This window comes from Sylvia atricapilla, chromosome 6 (assembly GCF_009819655.1).
Source record: "Sylvia atricapilla isolate bSylAtr1 chromosome 6, bSylAtr1.pri, whole genome shotgun sequence".
Classification (NCBI taxonomy): Eukaryota; Metazoa; Chordata; class Aves; order Passeriformes; family Sylviidae; genus Sylvia; species Sylvia atricapilla.
In genome coordinates, this window is record NC_089145.1 from 9,600,924 (window position 1) to 9,628,393 (window position 27,470).

Consider the following 27,470-nt stretch of genomic DNA (forward strand, 5'->3'; position numbering starts at 1 on the left):
AAATGAACTGTGTTACTGTAGGCTTAATTAAGACTGTCTTCTCAATTAACTAGTTGTCTTCAAGTTCTAAACAACAAGCAATCAGCATTTAACTGTGAGCAGAAACCATTCCCAATACTCAACTATTACTTTGGGAAGCAGGAGTGAGCATTTTGCTATGGGAATGGAAGGAGTTGCCTGTTTTTTCCTACCCAGGAGTATCACAGCTCCGTGTTGGGAGGAGTAACTTTCCCAGGAAATAGCCAGGAAGTAACACTCACAATCTGCCACCGACTGTGGGAGCCCTGTCACCTCCCTCCATGGGAGACTCGTGACTGATGCCCCTCGGGAGCTGGTGCTGCTGGCAAACCCACCAAGGGCACTTCTGAGAGACCCCACTGAGAGAGATGGAAAACCAGCTCCTACTGCCTTGAAACACATGGAATGCAACCTAACAGACCTTTAAGATGCACAGGGGGAGAAATAAATTTGTCAGAAACCTCTAGTCTTTCCCATGGAGTTCACTTTTGAGTCTTTCCCATGGCATTTTTCACTCTTTTTAAGTTTCCCGTAACTCAGGATAGAATTTTCTCTGTTTGACAGCGTGTGTGATGTTGGGTTGGGTCACTGTGGTTCACATGACCCTGCCTATTGCAGGCGCTGAACAACCATCCTCATCCACCATCACCAAACTGGAGCAAACAAGAGCCAGGACAAGTGACCCCTCAGGGAGGCTGTGATCCCTCAACCAAAGCAAACAATAGTGACACCCTTCATGGGGACTGTGACCCCTAACAGGGGCTATGCCTGGATCTAAAAAAATTCCCAACCAAACAACCAGAGCCCTGTGCGCCTGTCAAGACTCCTCTGAAGTTTCCAGCCACAAATAAAGGTTTACTTAATCAACAAATAAAGGATTAACTTAATTATTAAAGTAGTAGATTAATAATTAAATTATTTTGTTGCAGTGTTCAAAGCAAGTAACTCCCTAATGGTCAGCACATCTCTAATTAGCAGCTCCCACAGGGCAGGGACAGGACAGCCCCATATTCACGTGTGTTCACCTTGGGCTTGATCTCATCTGATTCTGGCCAGCTGGATGCTACGAGTGACATTCCAGGCACTCCATGGAATGAAGCTGTGCTTCCCTGTGGAGAAAACAACCCCCCAGGTAGACAGGGAGTACAGACACATGTGTACCTGTTGGTGCACTCACCTGTGCAGTTACCTGTACTGCAAAGTGCTGGCCTGGGAATTAAGGGGAACCACTGGGCACGTTTGTGCTTCCATCGCATTTTATTTAACAACAAGTTATTTTTCAATTATATTGAAGTGGAGAAGCTCCAATGTGTTCCAGATTTGCCCAGCACAGAGGGAACACAGGAAAACAAAAATTGTTTCAATGCTAAACTAAGAACTTGTACCGACTTTGTCAAGGCGATTAAGTAAACCAAAGATTTGTTTCTCTTCTCTAAGGAGAGATAGGGAGGCCCTGGTAGGAGGAAGCACTGGCAGATCTCCTTGCAGCACCTGCTTTAGATCCATCTCAAGAGAGATGAGGAGACTGCTGTAATCCACATGGTGGAGGATCCAGTCAGGTAAAGGCAAAGCCTCCCAAAGCCAGTCAGGGCTGGGACAGAAGGGAGAAGGTTCCACATGAGGTTTACACAGTCTCTGTATTATCCAAAGCTTTGGAAGGGGATTTGGAATAGACAAACGCTGTCACAGTATCAAAAAGTCAATGAAAAATGAGTCTGCTAGTGAGGAGAGTGCTGTTGGCACAGGACAGACCGTTCCCGCCGGTCGCCGATCCAGCCGGCCCCGCGTTCCATGAATGGCTGCGGAGGTACAGCGCTCACACGGTGACCTTCTCCATGACATTGTCCGGGACGTGCACCTCATCCCCTTGCACCGTCACCGTGGCTGACTGGCCACAGATATGCTGGTGGTCCTTCCAGTCCTGCCAGGAGAGAGCAGAAGGAAAGGCTGTGAGCAGAACAGGCCCTGGAGAAGGGCCCTCACTGTGTGAGAAACACTCTCTCTCCACAAAGCAGACCAATGATGGAGGGCAAAGGAGCCATGCACTGGATCCTGGATAAGAGGTGGAAATGGACTAAGCAGAATGCTGCCATCTCCACACACACCACAATCCAGGATATCAGTGTCAGTCAGGTGGAAAATTTACTAAAACTGAGTCAGAAACTTAACTTAAAGCCTCTCCTGAAAGGCAGCTCTCGACACTGAGCGCTCCCGAGGGACAGTGCTGAGCCGGGATCTTAGCTCAGCTATGACAGAACATATTCCTCATGGAACTGACTGAATTCAGGACAGCTGACTCAGCCTGAACCTGGCCACCCAGCAGAGCTGTGACTGGCTAAACTGAACCATCCTCTCCAATCAGGGGCCAAGGCCACACCTGTTCCCACCTCCCATGTGCAAAATTCTCCTAGTGTATCATCTGCAGCATCACAAATAATAGAAAGGAGAACTATGTCCTCAGTGCCATGGCAGGAGCAGCAGGGAAGGAAGGAAGCTCACCAGGAAGCAGCAGGAAGGAGCTGTAAAAGTGCTCCCAGCTCCCCACAGTTCCCAGTTAGGTGTCCATGCTTCATTTCTAGTGTTTCTTGGATATTGTGGATCACTTTTGGGAAGGTGTGTGCAAACCTGGGGACCTTCTCTACCCTTTTAACCCTGTCCTGATTTGGCAGACCTGCCCCATCACTACAGCCTTGCTGGTGCTCCCACTGGCAGGGTGAGTTTGGAGTGTTTGACCCACTCAAGGTTCTGCTGTGACTGCCTGGCTCTGCTGCCCATTCCTCCCTCCGTGCTGACACCCACCAGGTGACAGTCTGAACAGCCTGGCTGTCCCCAGGGTCACACAGCCCTCTCCAGGGAACTGAAATCCCAAGTCACAGGCAGGTGGATACCTTCCGCTGGCAGAAGGTGGAGCAGTAGTTGACTTTGTGGCATCCTGTGCACTCGTTGGTGGCCTCTCGTCCGCAGTTGACGCAGGATTGCTGTGGGAGGCGATGGAGAGGGACATGTCACACAGAGACAAACCAGGGGTGTCACTGAGGTGCAACAGAGGTGCTGTGATGATCTGGAATGCCACAGTGGTGGGAAAGCTCCCGTCTCCCAAAATACCCTCAGGACACAAACCCACGACAAACAGGCCCAGGGGCCTCTGGATACACCCTCAGAGACTCACTCCCCTTACTCTCTTAGCAGTGATGACTTTGGAAAATGAAATGCACCTCTGTTTTTCTTTCTGTTGGACAAGAAGGCCTCCAAAACTGTGTGTGGACACTGAGTGGTCATGGAAATTCATCCCTACCACTCCAGGGAAACCTCCCTCCAGATAGGTCAGGTATCCACAGTCAGGTAACTACAGGAGTCAAGTGTATCCCACCCAGACATGTCAGGCTGTGCACAGGTTGCAGACACACAAGCTCTGAGTTTATCCCAAATTTAAAGGTTTAAAGGCAGATTTCATTGGTGGTTTTGTTTGGTTCATAACCCTGTGTATGTCTAAGAGAAGGTCTGAGGAAGGGCAACAGACCAAGAATACGGATGGGATCCTTCAGGTATTTTCCCCTAGTTTTAGAGAAGAAAAAGGGATCTTCTATGAGATACGTTCCTTGGTCCTTTCCCAGTCATGACTACATAGGGAGTGCACCAAGAGGGAAAGAGAAGGCAAATTAAGAAGGCTCTAATGGGAGCAAGATTCAAATCCAGAAGCAAGGCGAGATAGGATACATAGGTGAAAAATCACACCTACTTTTTAAGGGATGCTTTTGTGTCTATCGCTTTCATCTTATCTTGGTGACATCAATTAACATAACCTGTATATTTAGGTGGAAACATCATTGAACTGCCACCAAAATAAGCACTTCACAGAGCATTCCACTTCCAGCTCATTAAACTCCTGACAAATCATTAGCACGTCAGCAGCAGTGACAGGAAGCGTTGCTGGGCTGTGAAAGTACCGTGGGCTCTTCAGTTCCTCCAGGCTCCTTCTCTCTTTGAGCACAACCACCCCAAAAATCAGTGCTCTGATTAACACCCCCTCTCACACCTTTCCAGGTACCTGCAGTATACAGCTGGTGAGACTGAACTGTGTTTGTGCTCCTGATGTGCAGCTGGGGATTTAGGACACCAAAAATGGCTTAAAGCTTTGATTTGGGACTTGCAAAGCCTGCCCTGAGGGGATGCTTGACTGGAGCTGTTTGTAACCTGTACATGGTTACAAATCATGGGACATACATGGGGCATGGTTGTACCTGGAGATGTGAAAGAGAACCGACCAACACAGCTCTAAGGGCTTCAGTCATGGGACCAGAACTAACCTCCATTCCAAAAGCCAGAGGAAATTGTGGAGATATGAAAACCAGCTCACAGGACAGAAGGAAAGTGGGTTCTCTTCCTATCACAGCTCTGTGACAGCCACTCGCCAGAGCTGCAGCACCACCACTCAGAGGTGAGGGAGACTGATGAACCTGACCAGGTGACAGTGAAGGAGCACAAAAACTGGAATGCTTGGGAAAGGGGAGACACTGCTTGGAACACTGGCTCTACTAGGAAGGGCTCAGATCCCTTGCCAGGAGGCCAAACACAGAGCACAGGATTCCAAAGCAATGACAAAACCTCTGTGTCTTTAAATGGAATGAGACGAAGACCAAAAGGCGCTTCACAACATGAGACATCCCTAGCCTACCTTGATGATTATTTCTGTCTTTCCATCCACATCCTCTGTTTGTTGGAATAACTGGCTCTGGTATTGCTGCAAGGCAAACACAGCAGAGATGTCATTTCCCAGCTGGAGCATGATGTGAGGGTTTGGAAAGGGCACTAGGATAGAGGATCCCCATGCTGAGCTGTGTCTTCCCAGCCTCATACTGCAGTTGCAAGAGGACAGGGTGGCCCCTCACTCCTCCCTTCTAGGAGAGGGACGCTGTCACCTGATGTTGAGACAGGCAAAAAGCCTGGGAGAAAAAGGCCTGAGGTGACAAACTGCCAGTTCAGTGCAGCATTTCCTCCAAGCCCAGTTCACCACTTCCTCCAGCCACACACTTGTCTTTAAAATGGGGGATTTAACTGCAATCTCCACACACATAGGAACTAGGAAATTAGCACAGGAAACATGAGAAAAATGCCAAGGTAACAGGGCCAAGTGGCACAATCCAGGGCAAAATTTTGGGTCAAGTCCGGTGATCCTAATCCACTAAGAGGCAAAGGAGTCTGGAGGGAAGGTACAGCCCAACAAAAAGGATCGGGGGAAAAAAAGCCTGAACAAAATTAACACACCTTAGACTTTAAGAGCAGCACTAACTATAATCAATTACTGCTCCTTGAAATAGGAGAGTGAGAGGGATGTAGAACAAGTTGTGACTCCATCACTCCTCTGGATCACAGCCTGCTTTGGCTGCCTGGCAGAATCACTTCAAACCAGTTCAAGCCCAACCACGTGCTGCTGTACCTGTTGCAGCAGCAACATGATCAGCAATGGGGGACAGGAGTCCCAAACCAATGATATACAAACCCAATCCCAAATTAATTATGTGCCAATCCTGACTTAAATGTATTTGGAACAATTAAAAAGTCCAATAAAAGCTGAACCCCTTCTGCCAGGCCAAGCAGGTTCATCCAGGAGTTGACTCAACACATGAGATTAAAGGCTTAATTTACAAGTGTATGACCTGAGAGCACAGTATTTATTTTCCTGTGAAACTACAACCTTCAAAACCTTGATATTACCATGACAGAAATTAAGTTTAAAAACTCCAGGCTGATGGAGGCAGAGGCAGAGAAACCTCTTGCTGTGGCCTGCCAGGGGTGTCATTTGGTTTTGCCCTATTTGACAAGGCAATTCCAGCCATGCACAAACCATGGAGAGGGAAAAGGTGTGGTAAGAGAGAGGAACAAGCCAGACACATTCAGATCTCTCACGGAAACAGCTCCACAAAATCCAAAACCCTTCAATTCCCAGGAGTATCACTGCTAGTTTGGCATACACAAGCCACTGTTTGCTGACCAGAGACACATTTCTTAACTGTCCAACCCTTTTTAGATTAATTTCATACTCTCCAGACCTGAACTGGTTTAATCGTTCTAAAAAAGCATTCAGATACCACAGCTGTTTGCTGATTTTATTTTCTACCTTGCTTTCAAATGAGCAGGGCTTCTCCTGCTTTACAGAGCCCTCTGTAAAGCATTCCTACTTTATAGAGGAATTCCTCTATTCCAATTAAAACATTTGTGGGATTTCAACACTGATTCTTTTCAACGTCTACAGAAAATCCATTTAACACATTTCCTGAATCTCTTTATCATCCCCCAGCAATTCTGGCACAGAATTTGGTATGTGTAATATCCCCATCCTAAAGTTTATCTGATATAAACAATGGATTAATGCACACTCAAAAAAATTACATTGCCCAAGCACACCAACACGTCAGTCGTGCCTTTAATCTCTTCATTTTGGGCCTGACCTGCAAATGTCAAATATCTATTTCAAGAGACACAGAGCCTTTGTTACCCCACTCACTCTCAATTCCTAAATGTCTTTCCCTTACAAAAAAATGCAGTAAAACCAACATGGAGATATTAACCAAGGGATCAGATACTCAGCCACAACCTAATTACTAATGATACTCAAGAACTGTTTAACAGCCACATGAAATTCCATCAGAGCAGCTGTACTTAATTAATCCCACACAAAATGCTGCAATTCAGGAAAACCTTATAAATGTCTCCATAATTCCATTTTTTGCAATACCATGATGCATTTTGGAAGTTCATATAGACATGGAGCTGGAGGCTCATGGTTTGCTTTTCTTTTGGGATATCATACTCCAGGACTTCTAAGTAACACAAATGTTACCTTACTCAGCGGATCCTAAGACTTTGCAAACTTGCCCATGAGCTTTCTGGGAAGAAGTGTTATTTTCATCTGAAGCACAGTGAAGCCAAAGACCTGCCCAGGGGCATCAAAATTACTTATGGGAAAGATGGAAATAAAATTTGAAGGAGATCCTCAGTCTTGAAATTTGCCCAACAAACCATGACACTTAAACAAATTTACAGAAATTAAGAAGTACAAAGAGAGCAACGGAGTGCAGGTCAGAACTGCCCAAATACTAAATTATGTGCTAAAAAACTTCCCTGCTGGTGAAGCCTTTAGCTCCAGCACTTGGAACAGTTCCTTCAGAAGGGGTAAGGATGTCCCCAGCCCCCGACACAGGGCTGAGATCATACGAGTAGGGAGGCAGAGTGCACACCCCTCACGTCAGACACACTTCAGGGCTGTGTGAGTCCCACAGGCACTGACATGGCTCAGCACAGAGCACAGCTCCTGCTGTTAAACCTAAGGCAACCTACAACCTATGGCAGCAGCACAGCTCATTTGTGATATTTAGTTACTCCAAAGCTCATTAAATAATAAATATAATAGCGAACCACGCTGTAGTGAGTGATGCGTAACATACAACAAAGATGCAGTCCCAGTTCTTGTTACAGAGGCACTCCAACAGTTTGCACCTAAGTGTGTGTATCCAGTTGGGAACCAGCCTGTTTCTATCAGATCTCTACAATACTGCTCTGTACTATATTATTCTTCCAGGAAGAGCTGACTCTGCAGCTCTGTTATCATCCCATCTGAGGCCTGGCCTCACTCTGCAGCTCTGACACGACACCACCAGGAAAGGCTCCCCCTGTTTGCTCACCCTTCTAAGTTCTATCAAGGGAAAAACGTGGTGATTAAGCACCAATTTCCTTTGTATTAAACCGGTCCAGAAAAAATCCCCTACCTGAAGGGCAGGAAGACACCTCTATCTGCCCCTCATATGCCTTAACTGCCCAAAAAGCCATGGGATCACACACATACTCAGAGTGGGAAAGAGATTCATCTTACAAACCACTAGGAAAATGGGGAAGGCCCTTTGACCAACGCAAAAGCAGAGAGCCAATTCTTTGACCTTTAGTGTAATTTGTCCAAATACGGAATTCACAAGCAGGAATTAATTCAGAGATAGCTACTTGTCATACTGCCTGGATGGTTCCAGTAGCAGCACAGCTTAGAATTGTCTGGATGATAAAAAATACCACCATGAGCATGTGGTTTCACTGCAGTGCACAAGTGTGGAGGTCCCCATTACTCACTGAGAGTGGTGAGACAAAAGTGGTGTAAATGGGGATGCAGTAGGTCCTGGGAAAGTGGTATTCTATGGAAACAATCACATGCTCATCCTTCCTATGTCAAGTCAGCTTTCATTCATACACAGGAGGGATTTTAACTCCCATTCCCAGGACAAGAAGTAACTAGAAGAACATCAAAGAGAGCTAGTTTTGCATCAGAGGGTGTGGAGAAGGGACTGAACAAACATTCCAGAAACCACTGTGAGGATAAACAGAAGGGAAGATGCACATAGACTGGAAAAAGAGCAGACTGAAGTTTAACAAAAGCAGATGTTTATCTCTGAACTGGGCCAAAGTTTCCAATGTTTCAGTGTCCCACACTCTATGCAGCTTTCCAGCAGTAGCCAGCCCAAACCTGGGCAGCAGCACTGGCACCTGCTCTGCAGGAGGAAGGATTAGACTTCCAACATAACACACACCTGCACATCAAGGATGCAGCGTATGGGAGAGTTCAGCAGAGCCAACCTGGCAAAGAGTATCAAAGAAGCTGCAAGGACTGTCCTAGGGCTCCTCAGCTTCCAGCAAAGTGTTCCCACACCTCTCTTCCACACTTGTGCCTGTGGATTCAGTGGAAAGCGGATGCTGATGGCACCAGCAGGAATGTGGTGTTTGGGAAGGGAGCTCAGCAGCTACCAACGGTGACACCAGTTCCAACAGTGCCCCCCCAGCTCTCTCTCCCCAGTCCAGCTGCTGTGGATCTGTGGGAGAGGGAGAGCACACTCAGTATGGAGCCAAACTTGGGCGCATGCATGAGTTGGCGGTCAGAAGGATCCAAGATCCCTACCGTGCATCAGTTACAGAGAAAAAGAACCGGGAGGGCAGTCCTTGTCCCAGGATTATCTCTTGTGGATAATCCCTGTCCACAAGAGAGAGATGATGGGAACTAGTCAGGGCTCCTGTGAGGCCAGGCAGCCTGCCAAGGCTACCACAGGACTTGTGTCAGTCAGCTTTGCTTGCAAAGTTCTCAGACAGACACCTCTAAACTTTACTGCTTATCTTCCCGAGAAGGATCAATCTGATTTTTATTTATGCCTCAAGGTATGTTATACATGACGTGAAGGATTCCTGTAAGGGCTGTACATGTACCGGCAACCTCGTTCCCGGGAAGGCTTCACCTGGCAGCCAATCAGGGCAGAAAAAGCCTCCATGCTCAGGCTGTGAGCGACCCGCCCCACTTCCCAGTGGCGCAAATGCCCGGAAGCCCACATAAGATGCCCGGGAAACGCGGCTGTGGAAGAAGCCTTGGCACATAAAAGCAGCTAACTACGAAAAACGGCGAGCTGTTTTGCTTTGAGTTTCTTGGAGGAATCAGGGGCTCGCTCGGAGAGTCACCTTGACCCTTCTTCCACTTCCACCCCCACCCCTCACCTTTTCCTCCCTATGGTCCTGCTGCCCTGCCCCTACCTGTTTTGCCCTGCTTCACTGTTTCCACGAGCCAGCTCATTGCCGCGACGACCTCGTGCTCCGCCGCCTCCCCGCCGGGAGGGAGCGCCGCAGCCAGCTGCCTCCACCGTGTTTCCCAGCCGCGAGCGCCGCCGGCACCGTGTTTCTGCGCTGCCCGCCCCAACCCGCCACAGCACTAGCCCGTGGCGACCAGCCTGTCACCGCCTGCACCCAGACAAGCCGCAGCTGCCGCCTGCACACACCACGAGCCCGCGGCCGCCGCCGTTTGAATTTTGCGCCCAGCCACTCACAAAAGCCGCGGCTTGCAACTCGCACGCTCCGCCTGCTGAGTAGGCGCTGACAGAGCGCCGGCGTTCTTGTGGTAACGCTGTCCCTGTCTTCTGTTTCTTTCTCCGTTTCTTTTTTCTCCTCTGTGCTCTCTTTTATATCTCTCTTCAGTAGGACACTTACCCTTTTTTATATTCAGATAAAATATTGTCGCATTTGTGCTTTATTTTTGTCTGAGAAATCCATCCAAAAGAAACCTCTGCAACTCCCTCTTTTACACTGGGACAGAACACTTCCTCATAAACTCCGGGATAAGCTGTTCCACATATCCCGTTGAAAGGCTCCAACAGCCCGGCTCACCTGACAGCAGCCACTGCACTGCTGAACACTCACCAGCTTTCTCAGACGAGGACTCAGTGCCCACATCCCACAGATTTATGGACAGCTGATGGGAGAGCTCAGGATCACGACACCAGACAGTACAACCACCCTGCTGCCCACAGCTCCTGGAATCCCAGAACACTTTATTCCTTCCCCCATAATACAAATAACTTGGGAAGATTTCTCTTGCTAACAGTGCTTTCAAGGCTTGGAGAAACAATTTCCAGTATCACTGCTGCAGCCAGGAACTACTCTGCTCACCACTCAGCCCCAAAGGTGCCCATGGCTGAGCCCCCTCAGCATGTGTGGCACTGTTACCTCTTTCCTCTCCACATCAGCCTGGATCTTGGCCTGTGTGACAGCGGCCTCACGGAAGGAGGAGCTGGCCTGCTTGGCCTGCTCAATCAGAGTCTTCAGCTGCTGTGCAGTGCTGAGCAGGGAATTGACCATCTCCTCCAGGTAGAGCCAGCTGCGCTGCTCCGTCACCTCCAGCCCGTTCACCACGGATGGCGACATGGCTTTGGTGGGCGTTGCAGGGGGCACTGCCAGGGCAGGCAGAGAGGTCAACACTGGACATAAAGAACAGAAGAGAATATATAGACAGTTAGGGTGTTTCATTTCCATAAAGTGGGGTGGGGGGTGTGGTGGTGGGTTTTGGGTTTTTTCTGTGCTGTTTCGCTTCTTTTCTAAAATATGGTTTGCAGAATTTCCAGTCTGTTTTCGTTAAACAGATCATTCCTTCTGCAACACCAAGTGCATGTCTGTGCAGAACAAGCCCATGGGCACTCTCAAGCCCACAGGAAAAGAACACCTCCCTTGACCCTGGGAAGAGTTTAACATCTCCCAGCACTGCTGTGGAGAAGCACCATGATGCAGTGAAAGCAGCATTTCCACCACTGCCAACATTTCCATCACCCATGGCTAGGTAAGGTTAGAGTAAATCACTCAGTGACCCAGTATTTTACAGAAACATCCTGATGTTCCTACCCAGATGTCAAATCTCAGGTTGCAACCACAAAACTCAGGTACTGATCCACACCACACCCTCTGTGCTTCCTGAATTCTGACCTTTACATAACCCTGGCCAGACACTGGACTTAACCCCAGACAGTCACCATTACATCCAAGTGAGTGTATTCCACAGATAGACTTCTCAAAACCATGGGTTGGGAAGCCCATTAATAACCCAGCAGTTACTGTGTCACTGAACCAGCTACTTTTCACATTAGGGTTTGCATGTACACTGGGAGATCAGGGTATGATGAAATTAAATCCAGACCCAGGAACTCCACCATACACTGTGTAAGCTCAGCTTAGGTAACATTCCAGGAAGAAATATTATCTGGCTTTACTTTTCCAAAATATAACTCTATAAATACTCACCATCTGCCATAAAATTCAGTCCAAGACATTCACATCTACCAACACTGACCTCGATATTCCTCACTGAAATCTTTACTAGTAAAAAGAAGGTACCACCAGCTTCAGGGTTGTGCAGACTTCTTACCTCAAAACACCCTTAATTAAAACAGTAATTTTAATGAATTTGCACACAAGTGGTGTGGAACTATTTGCGCTTAGATATGAGTACAAGATAAACTGGTCTTTTTATCAGTGTCTGTTTGCACAAGAGCCTTTCCCACTCTCCATTTCCAGCACAATATTTATCCCTGCATGACATTTGATAAGATATCAAACAGGAATTACTTCCTATTCCTCATTTTGGCACAAGCACATCAGGCAAGGGAAAGTATTCACTGGTGAAAAAACAATCAATGTTTAATTAGTAACACCAAGACCTGACTAAGTCTTAAACACAAGAAGATCTGACTCTGGAGACCAGGAACATCCTGTGCTGCTCCAAATAAATAAATAAAGGTCATACAGGGGGAACTGAAAACTGACACCAAACCTGCCCAAAAGCACCCCCAGGACACACCTTGGCGTCATAAAGCCATGTGAGGATGTCTAGAAAAGCTTCTATGACATGATTTTAACAGGGTTTGTTCTCCTCAGATCGAACACTAAATAAATGTTCAGCCAGAATGCCCAAAGAGGACAAAAGTCTGGAAGCAAGAACTTGCAGGGAATGCAAGACAACTCATGATGCAGAATCACAGCAGCCACCTCTGGCAGAATCAACAAATCAAAGTTCTCAATAAAGAGTAAAAACTTCCCACAGAGGGGAAACCTGCTTTTCCAAATCTTAGTATCTGCAGAACTTATAAGCAAAATACAGCAAAGTTTGATTTTCTGTCCTATCTTTACCTTTGCTGAGAAAGATGGGAGGAAGTTCTTGAAGCACAGTGAGAGCAAACATACCGATTTTGGGATGAGATGTTGGCAGTGCAGCCTCAGGGAAAGGCGAGATCTGGCAGTTGTCCTGGTAACTGGGATAGTGAGGCTCTGGATGAGACACCCGGCAAGGCTGCTGGACGTTGGTGTCCTGAACTGCAGGAGAACAAGGGCCTTGGGAATCACTAACACACCTTATGCTGCATTCATCCCTATTTTTTCACATTTTATACAAATTCCTTTGCTCTGTGGTAATTCCCAAAGGTTTGAAATGTGAAACACCAGCATCATCTTGCACAGCAAGCAAGCAATCCTGGTCCTGGCTCCATCCCACTCAGCTGTCACCTTTAGAGCCACAGGTTCCTTGGTTCCATCCCACACATTGAAATATTCACAATCATCACAAGGCTCCAAACTCTGGTTTTCGGAGCAGGATCATCCCCCCAGGAGAGCTCACAAGCCAAAGCATGACTCACACTGAAAGAACTGAAATGTATGTCTTGCATTTATATTTTGTTTGATTTATCCTGGCATTTTTCACTCCGTTTCAACCCTCACATAACTCAGGGTTTTTTTTGGTAGTATTTTAGGTTAACTCCGGAGAAAAAAAAAATATTATAGAGATGAACATAAATGCCAGGAACTCAGCAGAGGTGAACATCAGCAGCTGCCACACCTGGGCAAAGCTTCTCCTTGGGTGCAACTGCTAAGATTTCAAACTGCTGCAATGATTTCACAGGAAGGACAGTGCCTTATGCAGAGTCTCCCTTGAGAAATAAATCCTTTGTGTTGCATTCAAAATGTTCCTTCCTACAGCAGTGGGCATCCAAACCTCTTTTCCTCCTCCCCAGAGCTGTGGAGGTGTCTCTCTAGGAGACACCTGAGCTCTTACCAGTGGCTCCAGTGAACACATCCCCCTGTGCTGGGCTCTCTGAGATGATGGCCGTGGCCTCCACGGTGGACGCCCGGTCGAAGGTCAGTGCCCCGGAGGTTGTGATCTGTCCAGAGGGAGTCACGGTGACTGGAAACATTAAATATTAATTAACTTTCATGATAAACACTCAGCACGGAGGACATGCCTGTCAAGCTCTTGATATCCCTGTGCTGCACCACCATTAAATTTTAAAATACTGTAGCTACAAATTCCTGGCTGGTGAAGTATGTGGCCACCAAAACAAGAAGCTCCCTCTTCCAATGCCAGCATGAGAGAACAAGCAGCCTCACAGCATCTCACTGATAACAAACCAAAACAGATTAAACCTATCTGGGGACTAAATAACCAAAACCATAAAACTTTGCCTTTGCAGAATCCTTGTGTGTTTCTCCTCCTCCTGTTGCTGATGATCTTATTTTTTTTTTCTTTTTTTAGATTTCTGTTGCTTCCTCCTCGACTCACTTTGTACTGTTACCATGCAGATGATGCCAGTGTGCCAAGAGCAGGAGGACACACGGATGTGACTGAGGATGTGTGAGCTGGATCAGCTTGCAAATTAATTCTTGTTCTCACACAGATCATTTGCCAATCAAACCAGTAACTGACAAAGCTGAATGCTGGAGAGGGATGTACAGATCAAAGCATCACCTTCTGCCTCCTTCATTAACAACTTTCAGGCTGAGGGTTTCATTCCAGCTGCTTCCAGACTTTTTTTCTATGCATTGCAAGGAATAGCACAAATCTTACTCCAGCTTCTAAGCTCAGGGGATGGAATGGGGATCTTTGGCAGAGCAGAGAGGGGCCATTTCCCCTCAAAACCTAATTCCAACAGGAAATTTCTCAGTTGTTATTTGCAAAAAATCTGCCTGAAATCCACTATGGGTCCAAGCCAGGACCCCACAATTCTCCCCCCACTGAGAGCTGGTACAGGAGGCAATACAATCATAGACTATAACCACAGAATCCTGAAATGCCTGGCCTTGGAAGGGACCTTAAGGTCATCTCCTTCCACTTCCCTGCCAGGGGCAAGGGCACTTTCCACTAAACCAGGTTGCTCCAAGCCCCATCCAATCCGGCCTTGTAGACTTCCAGGCATAGGACATAATCTAAACATCTCTCAGCACAAAATATGAAACCTACTGTTCAGAGCACAAGGATGTCATGATGCTTAAACCTGAGGTCTCCTGGAGGTCTAGAGCTACACATTTTCCTATTCAACTTGTGTCCAGATGTGGCAACACTGTGCCACTTTCTATAAAATAGGAAGTGACACTGAGTCAATAAGACCATCCAATGAAAAGAATGTGACAAAAAAAAAGGGACATTCTTCTCAGCTGGACAATTCCAAGGGGCCATAAACAAACATAAAACACCAAGCAGGGCAAATCTCCAAAGAAAGGAAGCTATTTTTACCAGGAGAAAAGAACCCACATGTAGTTGCAGCAGTGGCTGGAAGCAGAGTGATGTTTTTGGAGCAATTCTTCTTCACTGGAGTTGCGGGTATTTCATTTTCTTTTTTCCGCCTTTTATACGGCACAAAGAGTCGGATAGGGCCACTCTGGGTAGAAAAGCACCAGGAAGGAAATGAAAAGAAAAAAGGAAAAGGCATTAGCTGAGGCACCTCTTTGGAGACTTGGAGTTTACTCTCATCTTTCCAGGAACAGCAGCACTGATCCTCATGGATGATGTGGGGTTTGCAACAATAGACCAAAGCACTTAGAAGTTTTCCAAACAAAAAGAACTTTGAAAATAAAAAAGTTAAACTCAGCTCCCTGAAGAGGCACAAATTCAACCTCTTCCCACTATTATTTAAGGAGTAGAACTGGAGTAGAAAATCAGCTGCTGGCCAAGGTGGTGGAATAAAAGAAGGAAAAGAGGGAGGAGAAGAGAGGAAGAAGTTCCAGGCTAGAAAACAAGCACATCAGACAGTTCATAGCAGAAAAGAAAGGAAAAGAACCAGGTCAAGCTAAAGTCTTCTGCTTCTGCTTCAGGACTTAAACCTCATTTTTGAAACAAACTAGCGAAAAATCAAACCCCAAATCAACTAACCAGAAATGCCAAGCAGTTTTGAAATTAAAATATTGATCCATTGTAAGATTATGATGTTACTTCTTTACAAAAATATTTTCTCAACTCAAAACATTGAGAAATTTGAGTCAAAAATCATGACTAGCATTGCCATCCCCAAAAGGTATTGTGTATAAATATATTAATTAGAAAAGGAGAAAAAAAAAAAAAAAAAAAAAAAAAAAAAAGAAAAAACCAGCAAGTATTATCTAGTTTTACTGTGGCTGTTCTGCAGTAATGCCAGCAGTGCCTTATGTCCTTTCTCCATGAGGCAGGGACATAGCACTTGCCCCTGAACACTCATGTGTCAGGGCACTCAATTCCCAGGACACTCATGACCTGCTCACCCAAGGGCTGTGGCAGCTTCACCAGTTAATTTGTCCAACAAGAATCATTAGTTCATAAAGTAATGGATGTAAAACCTCCCACTCACCAGTGTCATGTCGTCACAGCAAGCGGCACAAGTACACGAGGCAGCGTGGGGATTTAAAATCCCATCCTGGAATCAGAAGTGATCACTTCAGCATGAGAGTCACCAAAATCACCCAGAGCACACTTTGATCCTGTTAAAAACTGTGGATGGCTCCCAGAGTGGTACCCATTCCCTCCTGGATTCTGTACAGTAACACAGAAGCCAATTCCCCACACCAGAGCAATGGGGTGAGAGTCAGAGGGAAGAAAAGGAAAATCAAACTTTTTCCATATCCAAAGGCCAGGATATATGAATTTGAGACTTGATTTCTGCCCAAACAGAAATTGACTGTCAGCCTAGTAGCAATGCCAAGTTCTCCAGGGGACTCAAATAAAGGACCCAAATAATGAATGGTGAAAGTGAAAAATATGTGGCAGGCAAGGACATTGATGAAGTTCAGGTTACTGAATTACAGTATCATGGATGAGAGCTCAATTCCTGTGGCACAGCTCAAGGCCGCAGAAACTCTTTCCAGTATAAACAAGATTCCCAGGGTGCCATTTGAGACACATCAAAAACAATTCCCCTATGTCACTGACTCTCAACCAAACCAAGTGCTGCTCCTGGTGCCATCAGCACCAGGCTCCAGCTGCCCCTTCCTGCAGAAAGAAGGGAGCAAACATAACCTTACGTGGATTAGGCACTGCAGGGGCCGCCCGGCATAGCGGATGCTCCTCTTCCAGTCCTTGCTGCTGGCTCGCCCCGCCATGGCTTCAAACTCTGTGGGGCTGTACCAGTTGTCCCCTTGCTTAATGCACCTGCCACGGCCTCCTGAAGTAAAGCACCAAAATACACTCTTAGCCTAGGTTAAGGATCTTTGTGTCACTTCTCTAAAGATGAAAATATGGAAATTGATGGACAAAATAGCAATTAATATGTTAGAACCACTGAATATGCCCATTGGCTGCTTACCATTGCTCTGGGGTAACTATGTCCATTTATTATCATGGCTGTGACAATGACTGGGCATGGTCAGAGCTCCAACTCTGGGTCTCAAAAGACTATTAGAATTACTCCTCCACAAGGAAGGAAAGTCTTTATTGGATAAGAACTACTAATTTAAGTATTATCTTGATTTGCACTTTAATTTCTGATCATTTTTGTGTTGAAGAAAACTTTCTGCCCACGAAGCAAGCTCTGCACTGGGCAGCCAGGTTGCTGCTTCCCCACAGGGATAAAAGACAAAAGGAGGAGCCCAGGAGCCCCATGAAGAGACAAACTCTCTACTTGCATTCCAGCAGGGCTTCTTCAGAGCTTGGCAAAAATACAAGTCTACTCATGAGACAAAAAATCATTAGAGGAGATGGCCTATTACTGAGGAGACTCACTGCATGGCAGCCTGGATATTTGCAGGTTTAAGCAAACAGTTTAAAAGCCTCTGAAAAAAAAAGCAAAACAAAAGCGAACAATAAAATCAAAAGGCTCTGGGCTGGCTTGGAAACTCTCTTGGGCTTTTTTTCTCTCAGGATCAGCCCTTAAGAACACCCTTGGCCCGGGTGGCAGTTACCTGAGCCCAGCCTGTTCTTGTACAGAATGCCACTGATATTCCGACACCGCACCGGGAGCTCATTCTCGTACACAGACGGGTCCCAGTTGTACTTGGTTCCACTTTTCCCCTGGACGGCTGTCAGAGGGGTAGGAGGAGACTGTGGTCCTTGGAGAAAAGAGAAAAGAAAGGTGACAGCAACCAAAAGGCAGAGTGGTGTTCCATCCCATGCTCAGATGGGTGATATGCCAAGGGGTTGACTGGAGCAGCACAAAAAACTCCGCCTGAATCAACTGAGAAGTTCATTCATACACTGATAATTAAGCAGAGAACACCTGAGGAAACAGGCTCTAACAGGGAATAAACGCTGAGATTGTAACCTGATCCTTGCACCTGCAAGCCAGGGTGTAAGTAAGGAGCTGACTGGAGATTCCCCTTCCCAGAGCCCATCCTGTGGGGAGTGTTAGAGCACTGAAGGTTTGCTCTGCCATCTCGTGGGCAGCAAGGAAATTGCCAGGCAGCCCTGAACAAAACCACAGACGCCAAAATATCACAGCCAACGGCCTGAATGGACATGAAAATGTGTTCCAGAACCTCGGGAAGGAACACGAGCACAACTGGGAGACTCGGATTTTTATTAACCATGTTAAAATGATCCATGTGCCCTGGGAGTGCGATGGGTGTAGAAAGCCCAGTAGCAGGGCAAGTTTTTCAAGCAGCTTCTTTGCCAGGGTTATGGCAAGGAAAGAGAAAATAAACCACATTTCTGACAGGAAAAAAAATTAAAAATAATAAGCCTTCTTTCATTCCCAAGGAATACACAAAATACTGTGTAAGGACTTGGTATCTTAAAGGTCTTTTCCAACCTGAACAACTTTATGGTTTTAAGAGAGGGCAAACCATCCTTATAAAATTATGCACCTATTTTTAGGTTCCAGAAAGACAAGTAGACTGGAGAAGAAGCTATCCCTCTGGGAGAGTGACCCACCACAAGCAGACTGTCTAATACCTGGTGTGAGAGGTGCCGAAGGCCCCTTGATCCCGGTGGTCTCCACAATGCTGCCATCCGTGTGCACCACTATCAGAGTGGCTTTTTCAGGGTTCAAGCTGTCCCCAATTTGGAGGGCTGTTCTCCCAGACTACAGAAGAAATAAAGAGTTTAAATTGATTAAAACACTTCAACACAGATTGATTTCAGTAGCCCACTGGTACCTGAAACCTCTAATCAGTATGGCATTTATTAGGTTAACTTTTGAGTTTTCAGACAAGCAAATTTGAAGATTTCATGTTCCAGGCCACCACTTCTGTCACAGAGTGAGTATGTGGGGTGGGAAGGTAAAAAGGACGGGAGTGAAACCCCTGTATGTCCCCCACCTAAACCGTTTGTGGCTTAAAGTCTAGATATTACAATGAAAACAACCCTTTGACCTTACTAGAGCTCTTCATTTACACTGAGAAAGTTTGTCAAATGCCCTCAAATGAGGGCAGGACAGACTTACCAACACGTGTCCTGAAATTGAAGCTGCATTGGCCACAGATGTGGTGAAAACATTGTCTGCAGAGGCCCCCACGTTGGCTACTGTCACTGTGGTGACTTCTGGAATGTAAAAGAGGGTTAATTTAATGTTCTGCTGCATGCAGAGAGCCTCATGAACAGCTGAACAACAACAAAAAAAGTTCATTTTTCCTTCCTATTCAAAATTAGTTTTATTTTTCATGGCACTTTTAAGTTGTTATGAACACAATCATTCTGATTTCTATTAATCTTTGGGTTTAAGAGGCTTTAACCTCCTTGAAACCAGGGCAGTCGCTATCAGCATGTGATGAACGAAGGAAAAAATAAAGTATTGCATCTGTACTAGGAATACTCTGAGCTGTGGTGCTTTTACTTAAATAGGGGTGACTGGCAAACATCAGGATAAACTGAACAGACTCTGCCTCCGTCATGTATCAAGTCCCATGGTGCCATGTCTTGTTCACTTCTAGTTAAGAACTGCCCAAATTTACAGCCCAGCGTTTCTGTGGTGTGCAGCTCGGCCTGGCTCGAATCTCTGGGTTTCCATGTGGGGTGAGGGTGAGAGAACAACAGGCGCTGGGGCGGAGGGCCGTGGACTCTGTGGCACCGCAGCCCGGCGGCACGACCCCGCTGCGCAACGCGGGCCGCCGGCCTCTGGGGACGCGGGGCCGTGACTCAGGTGCACGGGGCGGCTCCCGCTCTTTACTGTGTGTGAAGGGGCGGAGTGTCGGATTCCGTGAGGGGGTGGGAGCGCTCCCTGAGGGAGCTCGCTGTGCCAGTCCGAGCCTCGGGGGCCAGAGCCCGGGCTGGGGGAGCCCCGGGCGGGCCGAGGGAGCGCTGCCCGCCCTGACCTGCGAAGGCAGCGGCAGCGGCGGCCTCGTCGGCGCTCGGCATTGGCGGCGCTCCCATCTCGATGTGCTCGGCATCTGCCGCCATCACCGTTACCGCCTCCTCCTCGGGCACCGCCTCCCCCTGCGCTGCCTGCGGTGGCTTCTGCTGCTGCCCGGGTCCCGCGGGCACGCTGAGCTGTCCGGCGGCCGGGTCGCTCTTGCTGTGCTCCATGCGCGGGGCCGGGGGTGACCGAGCCCGCCCCGCCGCCCCCCCGGGCGCGCCTGAGGGGGGTCCTGGGGGCGGGGGGGGGCGGCGAGCCGAGCGGCGCCGAGCCTGCCCGAGCGCTGACGAGCGTATTCGGAGCCTTCCGATCGACTGCCGATGAGGCCCGAAGCGGCCCGAGCCGCTCGGGGCCCGTGCGAAGGCGGCCGGCGCGCGCGCTCCCTGCCGGCTGGCCAATGGGGCGCGGCCGAGCCCGCGCGGCGCGGCCCGAAGCGGTACCTGACGGATCGGGTGAGACCCGAGCCCGCCCGAACGCGGCCGAGCCCCCGAGCGGTGCGGCCTGGCGAGGCGAACAGTCCCGAGCGCGCTCGAGTAGTTTCCGATCCCTGCCGAAGACGGTAGCGAGGAGGGCCGATGTGTGCCGAGTCCTCTCCGATCGGACCCGAGCTCCGCTCGCCAGCCCGAACGGAGACGCCCGAACGGGCAGCGCCCGAATCTGCCCGAAAGCGACCGAACCGGGCCGAACGTTCCGATCGCGCCCGAAGGCGGGTGGGCGGGGTGAATGGCCGCGCGCGGGCTGCCGGGACGGCGGAGGACCGGCGGGCGGGGCGTCAAGATGGCGACGCCGAGCCGAGGTGAGCGGTGTCACGATAGCGACACGACAACCGACACGACAGCCCTTTCCGGGGCACCGGAGAAGCTGTTTCCCACCGTGCTAGAGGTGACCTCTCGCGGGGGGACACGACTAGAACGAGGCGGGGCCGAGGTCGAGCCCAGCCCCGTTGGCATATCGCGACAACCCCGACACGCTGAGGCAGATCCCGGTGGCACCGTGAGCAGGAGCTTGGCGCGGGCTGAGGAGCACCTTGACCCCGGGAAAGACGCTTTCCTGAGGCCGCCAAGGAGCCTCGTGAAAATCCACATCTTTACTTCAATTTAGGAACTGCTGGGATTCAGAGGGGGGAAAAAAAATATCATCCTTAATGTGGTCAAAATCATTAATTTTCAAGTCTTTCACAGAGGTCAAAGTTTTCTCCCAAAACTGTAAATTTCTGCCCTGGGTAGAAAAGATGGTTGAGAAAATTTTTGCCGAATTCGTAAAAAAAAAAAAAAAATCCTAATCCCAAGTCTGTGCAATGAGGTGCATGAATGTGCATCTTTAGAAGCATGCATCTGGGTGATGTCAACCACAGCTGCTGCCTTTAATACAGTTTTATGCTAAAAATTAAACCATTTTGTTACAAAATGGGCCATGTTCCAGCTCAGCTCCATTCACATTGTCACTCACTCTAAAATCAGCACCAGCCTGAAATAGATAACCAAGATTTTGTTGGGTAAAGCACTGAAATTAAACATTCAGGTGGTGTAATAATCCCTCTTGACTCAGAGTGCCTCTGCCAGGTGTGCTGTGGCATTTCAGGGTTTATCCCTGTGAAATGTCCCGGTCGCTCTGAGGGAGGCAGCACATCCTCAGGAACGGTGGTTTGCCATGCCGGCTTGGAACAGCTGCAGGAGGCTCACTGCCCTCTCCTAGGAAAGGATTAAGGAAAGAAGAGTTGCAATATAAAGTTGGGGTACTGCCCTGAGGGAATTCATTCCGAGTTCCCTGTGGGAATTCCAAGACTCTGACTATCAGTGGTGTAGCTGCAGTTTGGGATATTGGATATTGATTCGGATATTGAACATGTAATCCTGGAATGGTTTGGGTTGGAAGAGACCTTGAAGCTCATTCAGTCCCACCCCCTGCCATGGGCAGGGACACCTTCAGCCTTATCCCAGGTTGGTCCAAGCCCCGTCCAGCCTGGCCTGGAACACTGCCAGGGATGGGGCATTCACAGATTTTCTGGGCTCCCTGTGCCAGGGCCTCAGCACCCTCACAGTGAAGGATTTCTTCCCAATATCAGAGCCATTGCCCCTTGTCCTGTCACTCCTAAGTGACAGGATGAGTGTTGGGAGCCCCCAGTCCCTACAGAGAGATGGCAGGAGAGGATCAGGTTCAGGAAACATTTCAGATCATGGACACATGAATCACCTAAAATCATGTGCCTGTTCCCACTGTGTTCCCAAACTGGACACCTTAATTAGCTGCCTGGAATGAAGGGGAATTAATTTGGACCTAAACACATAAAACACTGACGTGAAGAGGACATTTACCTCAGGAATCCAGGGATGAGGATGGCATTATGCCAATGACAAGCTGTCCCTGAGGAAACAGTTGAAATGGCCTTTCACAGGTTTTACTCTCCCAGGAACAGAAATCCCAAGTATGCAATTCCTCGTGTGTCTGAGAGAGGCCAAAAAATATTAATGTTGAACTCAAGCAGTGCTTTAGTAGGTCAGTGCCATGATGTTGCATAGGAATTTAATGTGATTTTTGCAGAAAATAGTAAGGACAAAAGTGTTGGTTGGATCATTGGAAATACTTGGTTGATTTCTGTGGGCCATCAGAACACACTGAGGTTGGGTGTGGAATGACTTGGTGAAGGGAACTGGTTTGGAGGGATGGTATTTAGAGGAACCCAGGAGCCCTGTGTTCTCCACAGACTTTCTCACAATTTACAAGCAAATGGATCCCATGTTCACCTCCTTCCTGCATAGTTAGAGGGGATGAAGTATCATCTGCTAGGAAAGGACAGGATGAACAAGTTCTGGATAATGTCTGTGCACTCCTTCTGGCTTTGAAAGAGCCTAAAGTTCCTCACTGAAAGAGGCTTTTCCCAGTAGGGGTTTTCCCCAAATTATTTGAGGTTTCATCTAGTTGAAAAGGTTATTTTTGAAACCTGACATCCATGATCTGGAAAACAATAAATGTTCTTGGAAGATAAAAAAAGAGATTCCTCCCATCCTTTCTGGGAGGTATCTAACAATGGTATCTATGACAACAGATACCATTGTTAGAATGTTTCTGGATTTAGACTTATTTTCTTTCTTTGTTTTCTCTTTCTCCATGGAGAGGAAGAACATCAGAGATTGTATCCTTTCTGTACAACTGCACCCTTCACGCAAGAATCCTGGAGACGACTGCCTCGAGTGGATTCCTGTCTTCTGCCCAGTAACTCTGCACAGTGCTGGGTCTGTGCTCCTGAATTTTCATCACTGTCATCCACAGGAAGCACCACTAGGATCACATAGCTTCCAAGGGAAGATATTTTGTGCAGGTTTAGCTGGGATTTGTCCCTGATGGGCTCCTGCTGAAACCCCTTTAGCCCCTCTGCAGTCATGACTTAACCCATTTTCTTAGAAAAGGAGGTTAAAAATTGGATTTATGCACTGGTGGGCACACTCCCTGCATCACAGTTCACAGACAGCTGACAAGGGATAGTAAAAGCAGCTCTCAGTAGTAAGTTCCTCTTCTCTCATGGTAAGTCACCCCACCTTTACTCCTGCCAAGATCCAAGTAACCTCCTAGGAGGAGACACCCTTGGCTCTGGAGATTTCCATGCTTAGAACCTATCTAGTAATTTTTTGCTCCACCTCCCTTCAACTGGAAAAACCCCCAAACCTGGTTCTGTGTTAATAAAATGAGCTGCCGTGGGAACTGGAATCCATCCACAGCGCGTGGGTGGGTTTAGAAATGGGATGGGCAGTTCCTGTAAAAGATACCTAGGATGAAATCCCTGCTTGGAGATACTTGTAGGATTTGAAAAGGGCTGGGGGAGAGAGGGGAGTGAATTAAGGCTGTTTCTTAGGAATTTGCATCCCAAAGCTGGGCTCAGACAGGTATGAGCCCAGCTTGTTTCCATGCTGGGGGCAGAAACAAGGCCTGGCTGCTGCACAGAGCCACCTCTTCTCCAAACACAAGTTTGATGGAGTTTGCCAACCCTCTGTCAACTTCCTTAAGGCTGACTAAGACGTGTAGAAGCAGTCTGGAGCAATGCACATATGCATCCCCCCCACTTCCTCAGGCTAACGGATGCCCCACTACAGACCAAATAAAATTCCTTAAAGAAGGAACTAAAGCCAAGCCTGAAACAGCAAGCTTTTATCCCAGGCCGTGGTGTTTGCAGCCTCAAGTTCCTTCCTGAACCCTCCCCACAGGCCAGGCATAGCTGGACCATTCAGTATAAAGAGAGAGTGCAGTATATTTTGGGGTTACTGGGAAATGGTGATTTTATGGAACAGATCCCACCTCATTGCTATGAGAAATCCTTAACAGCAGTTCTCAGCTGTCATCACTTCCCTTACAGATCCTGCTTTATGTAAATGGGATTTATTACATCTTCTACTTCTTGGCAACTCTTGCAATGATTATTTACAAAAGTAAGTTGCAGGTATTGCCCCCAGAGCAGGCCATGCTGATGCACAGCTGGGTTTTGTCCTGCTGTGTTTTCCTGCTTTATTTACTCCTGCTGTGTTTTCCTGCTTTATTTATTCTGGTTTATTCTCCAGGTCAAGTTTTCAGTTATCCAGATGATCTTTTGGCTCCTGACCTTGCTGTGCTTTTCATTATGGCCATTCTGGAAGTACCTCGATCATACTTGGGTAGGTTATGTTATCAGTGCAACTGGAATGTAATCTGTAAACATCAATCATTTGGAAAGGGAGTCTGTCAGTTGAGCAGATATTTGGAGACCCCTACACCTTTTCTTTCTCTCCTGCAAGCACCAACACCTTCCTTTCACTAAGACAGAAGGGCAGGAAGGGTCTCCTGACCTTGTCCAGAGCTTGCTAAAACTTCTTCAAATCCAATTTTTAAAAAGCCCAAATCACTGTTAAAATCTGCTCAATATTCCCAAGACATTTATACAGGATGGGGCCCTTGAATCAATCTGAGAGCATTAGGGTTGGATTTATTCCGCTGCCTTAAAGCTCTCTGTGTATTTGCTTGGAGCCTGATCCATGAATAAAGAAGTGGGTTTCAACTCTAACGTAGAGTTTAACGTAAACACTAAAATCTGCTGAGCTGGGCTTGGACATAAGCTGCAAGAAAGAGAGAAGGACAGCTTCTCCACAGTGACAGTCATCTGAAATAGGAATAGATTAGCAGGAAATAAGACTTGAAAATGAGGGTTGGACTCTAGGAGTGCACCAAGGTCACCATGCTGAGCGTGGGGCTGGAGGGCTCAGGGAGAGTTTGATGGTTGAAGCTGAGAGCTCAGAAAGATGCAGCTTCAGAAGTGATTCTCTGTGATAAGAAGAGGTGCCCTGGCTGTGGTTGTCAACTGATGAGTTTAGATTAACTTTGCTTAGTTTTCTTGTTTTGAAATGGATTGTCCATTGGTGTTGGGTTTGTTTTTCGCTGGCAGAGCCTTGATTCAATTATTGGTATTTCAATGGTATTTTGAGCTTTCTTAGGTCTCAGTAAGAGCCAAGTCAGAACCAGGGCCTTTTTTGAGCAGGAATATTCTCGAGTTACCTATTCTTGAGCTGTTGTCAGAACAAGTCAGACTTTTGGTTTCTGTTTCCTTGCAGGTTTCAAGGGTAACCTGACAGAAGCAGAGGTGCCGCTGGGGCTGAGCCTGGGGCTCACGGTGGGCAGCGTGGTGCTGTGTGTGTACCTGCTGCTGTGGCAGACCTACGTGCTGTGGGCAGATGTGCTCCTCAACGCGCTGCTGCTCTCGACCTACGGGCTCGAGTCGGGGCTCAAGGTCACGGCCATCGCTGCCTTTGTCAGCTGAGCCTGGCCCCTTCCCACACACCTGCCACACAGTCCTCTGAAAGAGTGGGGCTTCGTTTCCACTGTTGAATTCCTTTGGATATAAAAACCCTGTAAAGCTTTTCTCTGTTGAAATTAGAAGGTTTGGGGACATAGATGTCCTGCTCAGGAGCTGTGTGATGCTGTCCACCATTTGCTTATTTATGGGTTAAGGCAAGGGATGAACAGCATAACACTTAACACTGTGGCACTCACCAGGGATGAGTACTAAATATCAATTCCCAACACAGGATAGGAGCCAGTACTGCTGGCTTGGTGGGAGTTTTCATGGCACAGCATCAACATGCAGCCCAAGTGACACAGAAATGAATCAGGCCAGGGCTCACTTGTGCCTTGCCACACACACACACACGTCCGTGTTTGAGGGCACAGCTGCTCTGCTGCTCTCATTTGTTTCCAGACCTCAGTGGTAATTTCCCTGACTTTAGTAGGGCAGAACCTGATGTATCCCAGTGGGGGAGAGTGGAACTGGGTTTTGTGCGTACCTGGAGAGCCAAGCCACAAAGTTTGGCAGCCGGTTCTTACACACTATGTGAGGGGATGTTTGGTTAAACAGGATGGCTTTAAATGAACAGAACCATTCACCATTCATTCTCCCTTCTGTCCTGTTTAAAAGTCCAACAGAATGTTGGAAGTTTAATTTCTATTTGGTGTTAAATGTGCATATTTCTACTATTTTGCAGAAATTGCTACATTCAAGCCTGTCTTTTAACTTCTAACTGGTGCAAGTGCAGATTTTTTTACTGTCTCAAAAATATGTATTAATGGAAAGCTTTGGCAGTTCCTGGGTTTTTGAAGAAGCCTATTTTCTATTCAGAGTTTCCTATTTTTGTATTTATTTATTCACTCAAATAAACAATGGTTTAGATCTAAGGAGTGTTTGAAGTGCAGAGCATCTTGTTCAGATCTTGGGATCCAGCTAAGTCACCCAAAGGAAGACTTGGGCAAATCTGGATGTGTGTGAAAGCCTCTTCTGATCGTGATCCTGTTGATGTGTGTAGCCCCTTCTCCTGCCCTGAGAAGGTCTGAGTTAATTTGCATTCACCAGGGGCTGAAAATTGTGAGGTGCAAGCCTGTGGCACCTCAGCCATGCTGCTTCTTTGCTTTCTGGTCAGGTAGAAAGGGAGAAAAGACACACAAGTTCTGTAGAAGGGCCCAGTTTCATCCCTCAGTCATTCAGTGATTGGACTTGATCATCATAGAGGGCTTTTTCAACCTTAAGGATTCCAGTACCTAAAGGGAGCTTACAAGAAGGCTGGAGAGGGACCTTTCACAAGGGCATGTAGTGACAGGACGAGGGGGAGTGGTGTCAAGCCAAAAGAGCATTGGTTTGGATGAGATATTAGCAAGAAATTTGTGACTCAGAGGGTGCTGAGGCCCTGGCACAGGTTGCCCAGAGAAGCTGTGGCTGCCCCTGGATTCCTGGAAGTGTCCAAAGCCAGGCTGAATGGGGCTTGGAGCAATGTGGTCATAGTGTGGAAGGTGTCCCTACCTTTGGCAAGGGGGATGGAAGGAGATAAGCTTTAAAGTCCCTTCCAACCCCAACCTTTCTACTCCCAGGCCAGGTAACAGCAAGTTCTGTCCACATTACACCACCTGACATTCACAGAGTATCCACTGGCACAACAAATCCCCTTGGATGGGTCCTGCTAAGCCAGGGCACAGCCAGCCCTTTGCTGCTCCCACAGAAACATCACAGCAGCAGAACTGGGGCTAAGGAGCACCCAGGAAACGGAACGACCAAATGTTTCTGTGCTTAATCTGCCT

The 27,470-nt window shown here is 47.7% G+C and overlaps 2 protein-coding genes across 4 annotated transcripts; one reads left to right on the top strand and one right to left on the bottom strand.

Annotated features, from left to right (window-relative positions):
• Positions 1 to 1,256: 1,256 nt before the first annotated feature.
• On the bottom strand, positions 1,257 to 20,428 carry DEAF1 (DEAF1 transcription factor). 3 transcript variants are annotated; one of them, XM_066320656.1, is made up of 13 exons: positions 20,327 to 20,428; positions 18,978 to 19,075; positions 18,488 to 18,617; positions 17,500 to 17,646; positions 16,624 to 16,763; positions 15,954 to 16,019; positions 14,885 to 15,011; positions 13,412 to 13,540; positions 12,547 to 12,675; positions 10,543 to 10,793; positions 4,694 to 4,759; positions 2,907 to 2,996; positions 1,257 to 1,939 (listed from the first exon to the last, which is right to left on the bottom strand). In XM_066320656.1, the coding sequence occupies exons 5-13, from the start codon at positions 16,699 to 16,701 to the stop codon at positions 1,835 to 1,837; spliced, it is 1,041 nt and encodes a 346-aa protein (XP_066176753.1). In that variant the 5' UTR covers positions 16,702 to 16,763; positions 17,500 to 17,646; positions 18,488 to 18,617; positions 18,978 to 19,075; positions 20,327 to 20,428; the 3' UTR covers positions 1,257 to 1,834. The 3 variants fall into 3 exon arrangements, with proteins under 3 accessions (XP_066176753.1, XP_066176751.1, XP_066176752.1); XM_066320654.1 differs by lacking the exon at positions 20,327 to 20,428 and adding an exon at positions 19,846 to 20,137; XM_066320655.1 differs by lacking the exons at positions 4,694 to 4,759; positions 20,327 to 20,428 and adding an exon at positions 19,846 to 20,138.
• Positions 20,190 to 26,576, top strand: TMEM80 (transmembrane protein 80). The gene is given in 6 exon segments (XM_066320657.1): positions 20,190 to 20,650; positions 20,653 to 20,682; positions 23,003 to 23,019; positions 24,214 to 24,307; positions 24,437 to 24,529; positions 25,460 to 26,576. Coding segments are annotated over 6 exon segments (807 nt in total). The 5' UTR covers positions 20,190 to 20,283; the 3' UTR covers positions 25,666 to 26,576.
• Positions 26,577 to 27,470: the final 894 nt, after the last annotated feature.

Coding starts and splice junctions, on each gene's coding strand:
- DEAF1 (XM_066320654.1), bottom strand. CDS start 20,056: ATGGAGCACAGCAAGAGCGACCCGGCCGCCGGACAGCTCAGCGTGCCC. Junction 17,647..18,487: donor TTCGGCACCTCTCACACCAG/GTATTAGACAGT, acceptor CTTTTCTCCAAG/GACCACAGTCTCCTCCTACC. Junction 16,764..17,499: donor CAAGAACAGGCTGGGCTCAG/GTAACTGCCACC, acceptor GCTTTACTTCAG/GAGGCCGTGGCAGGTGCATT.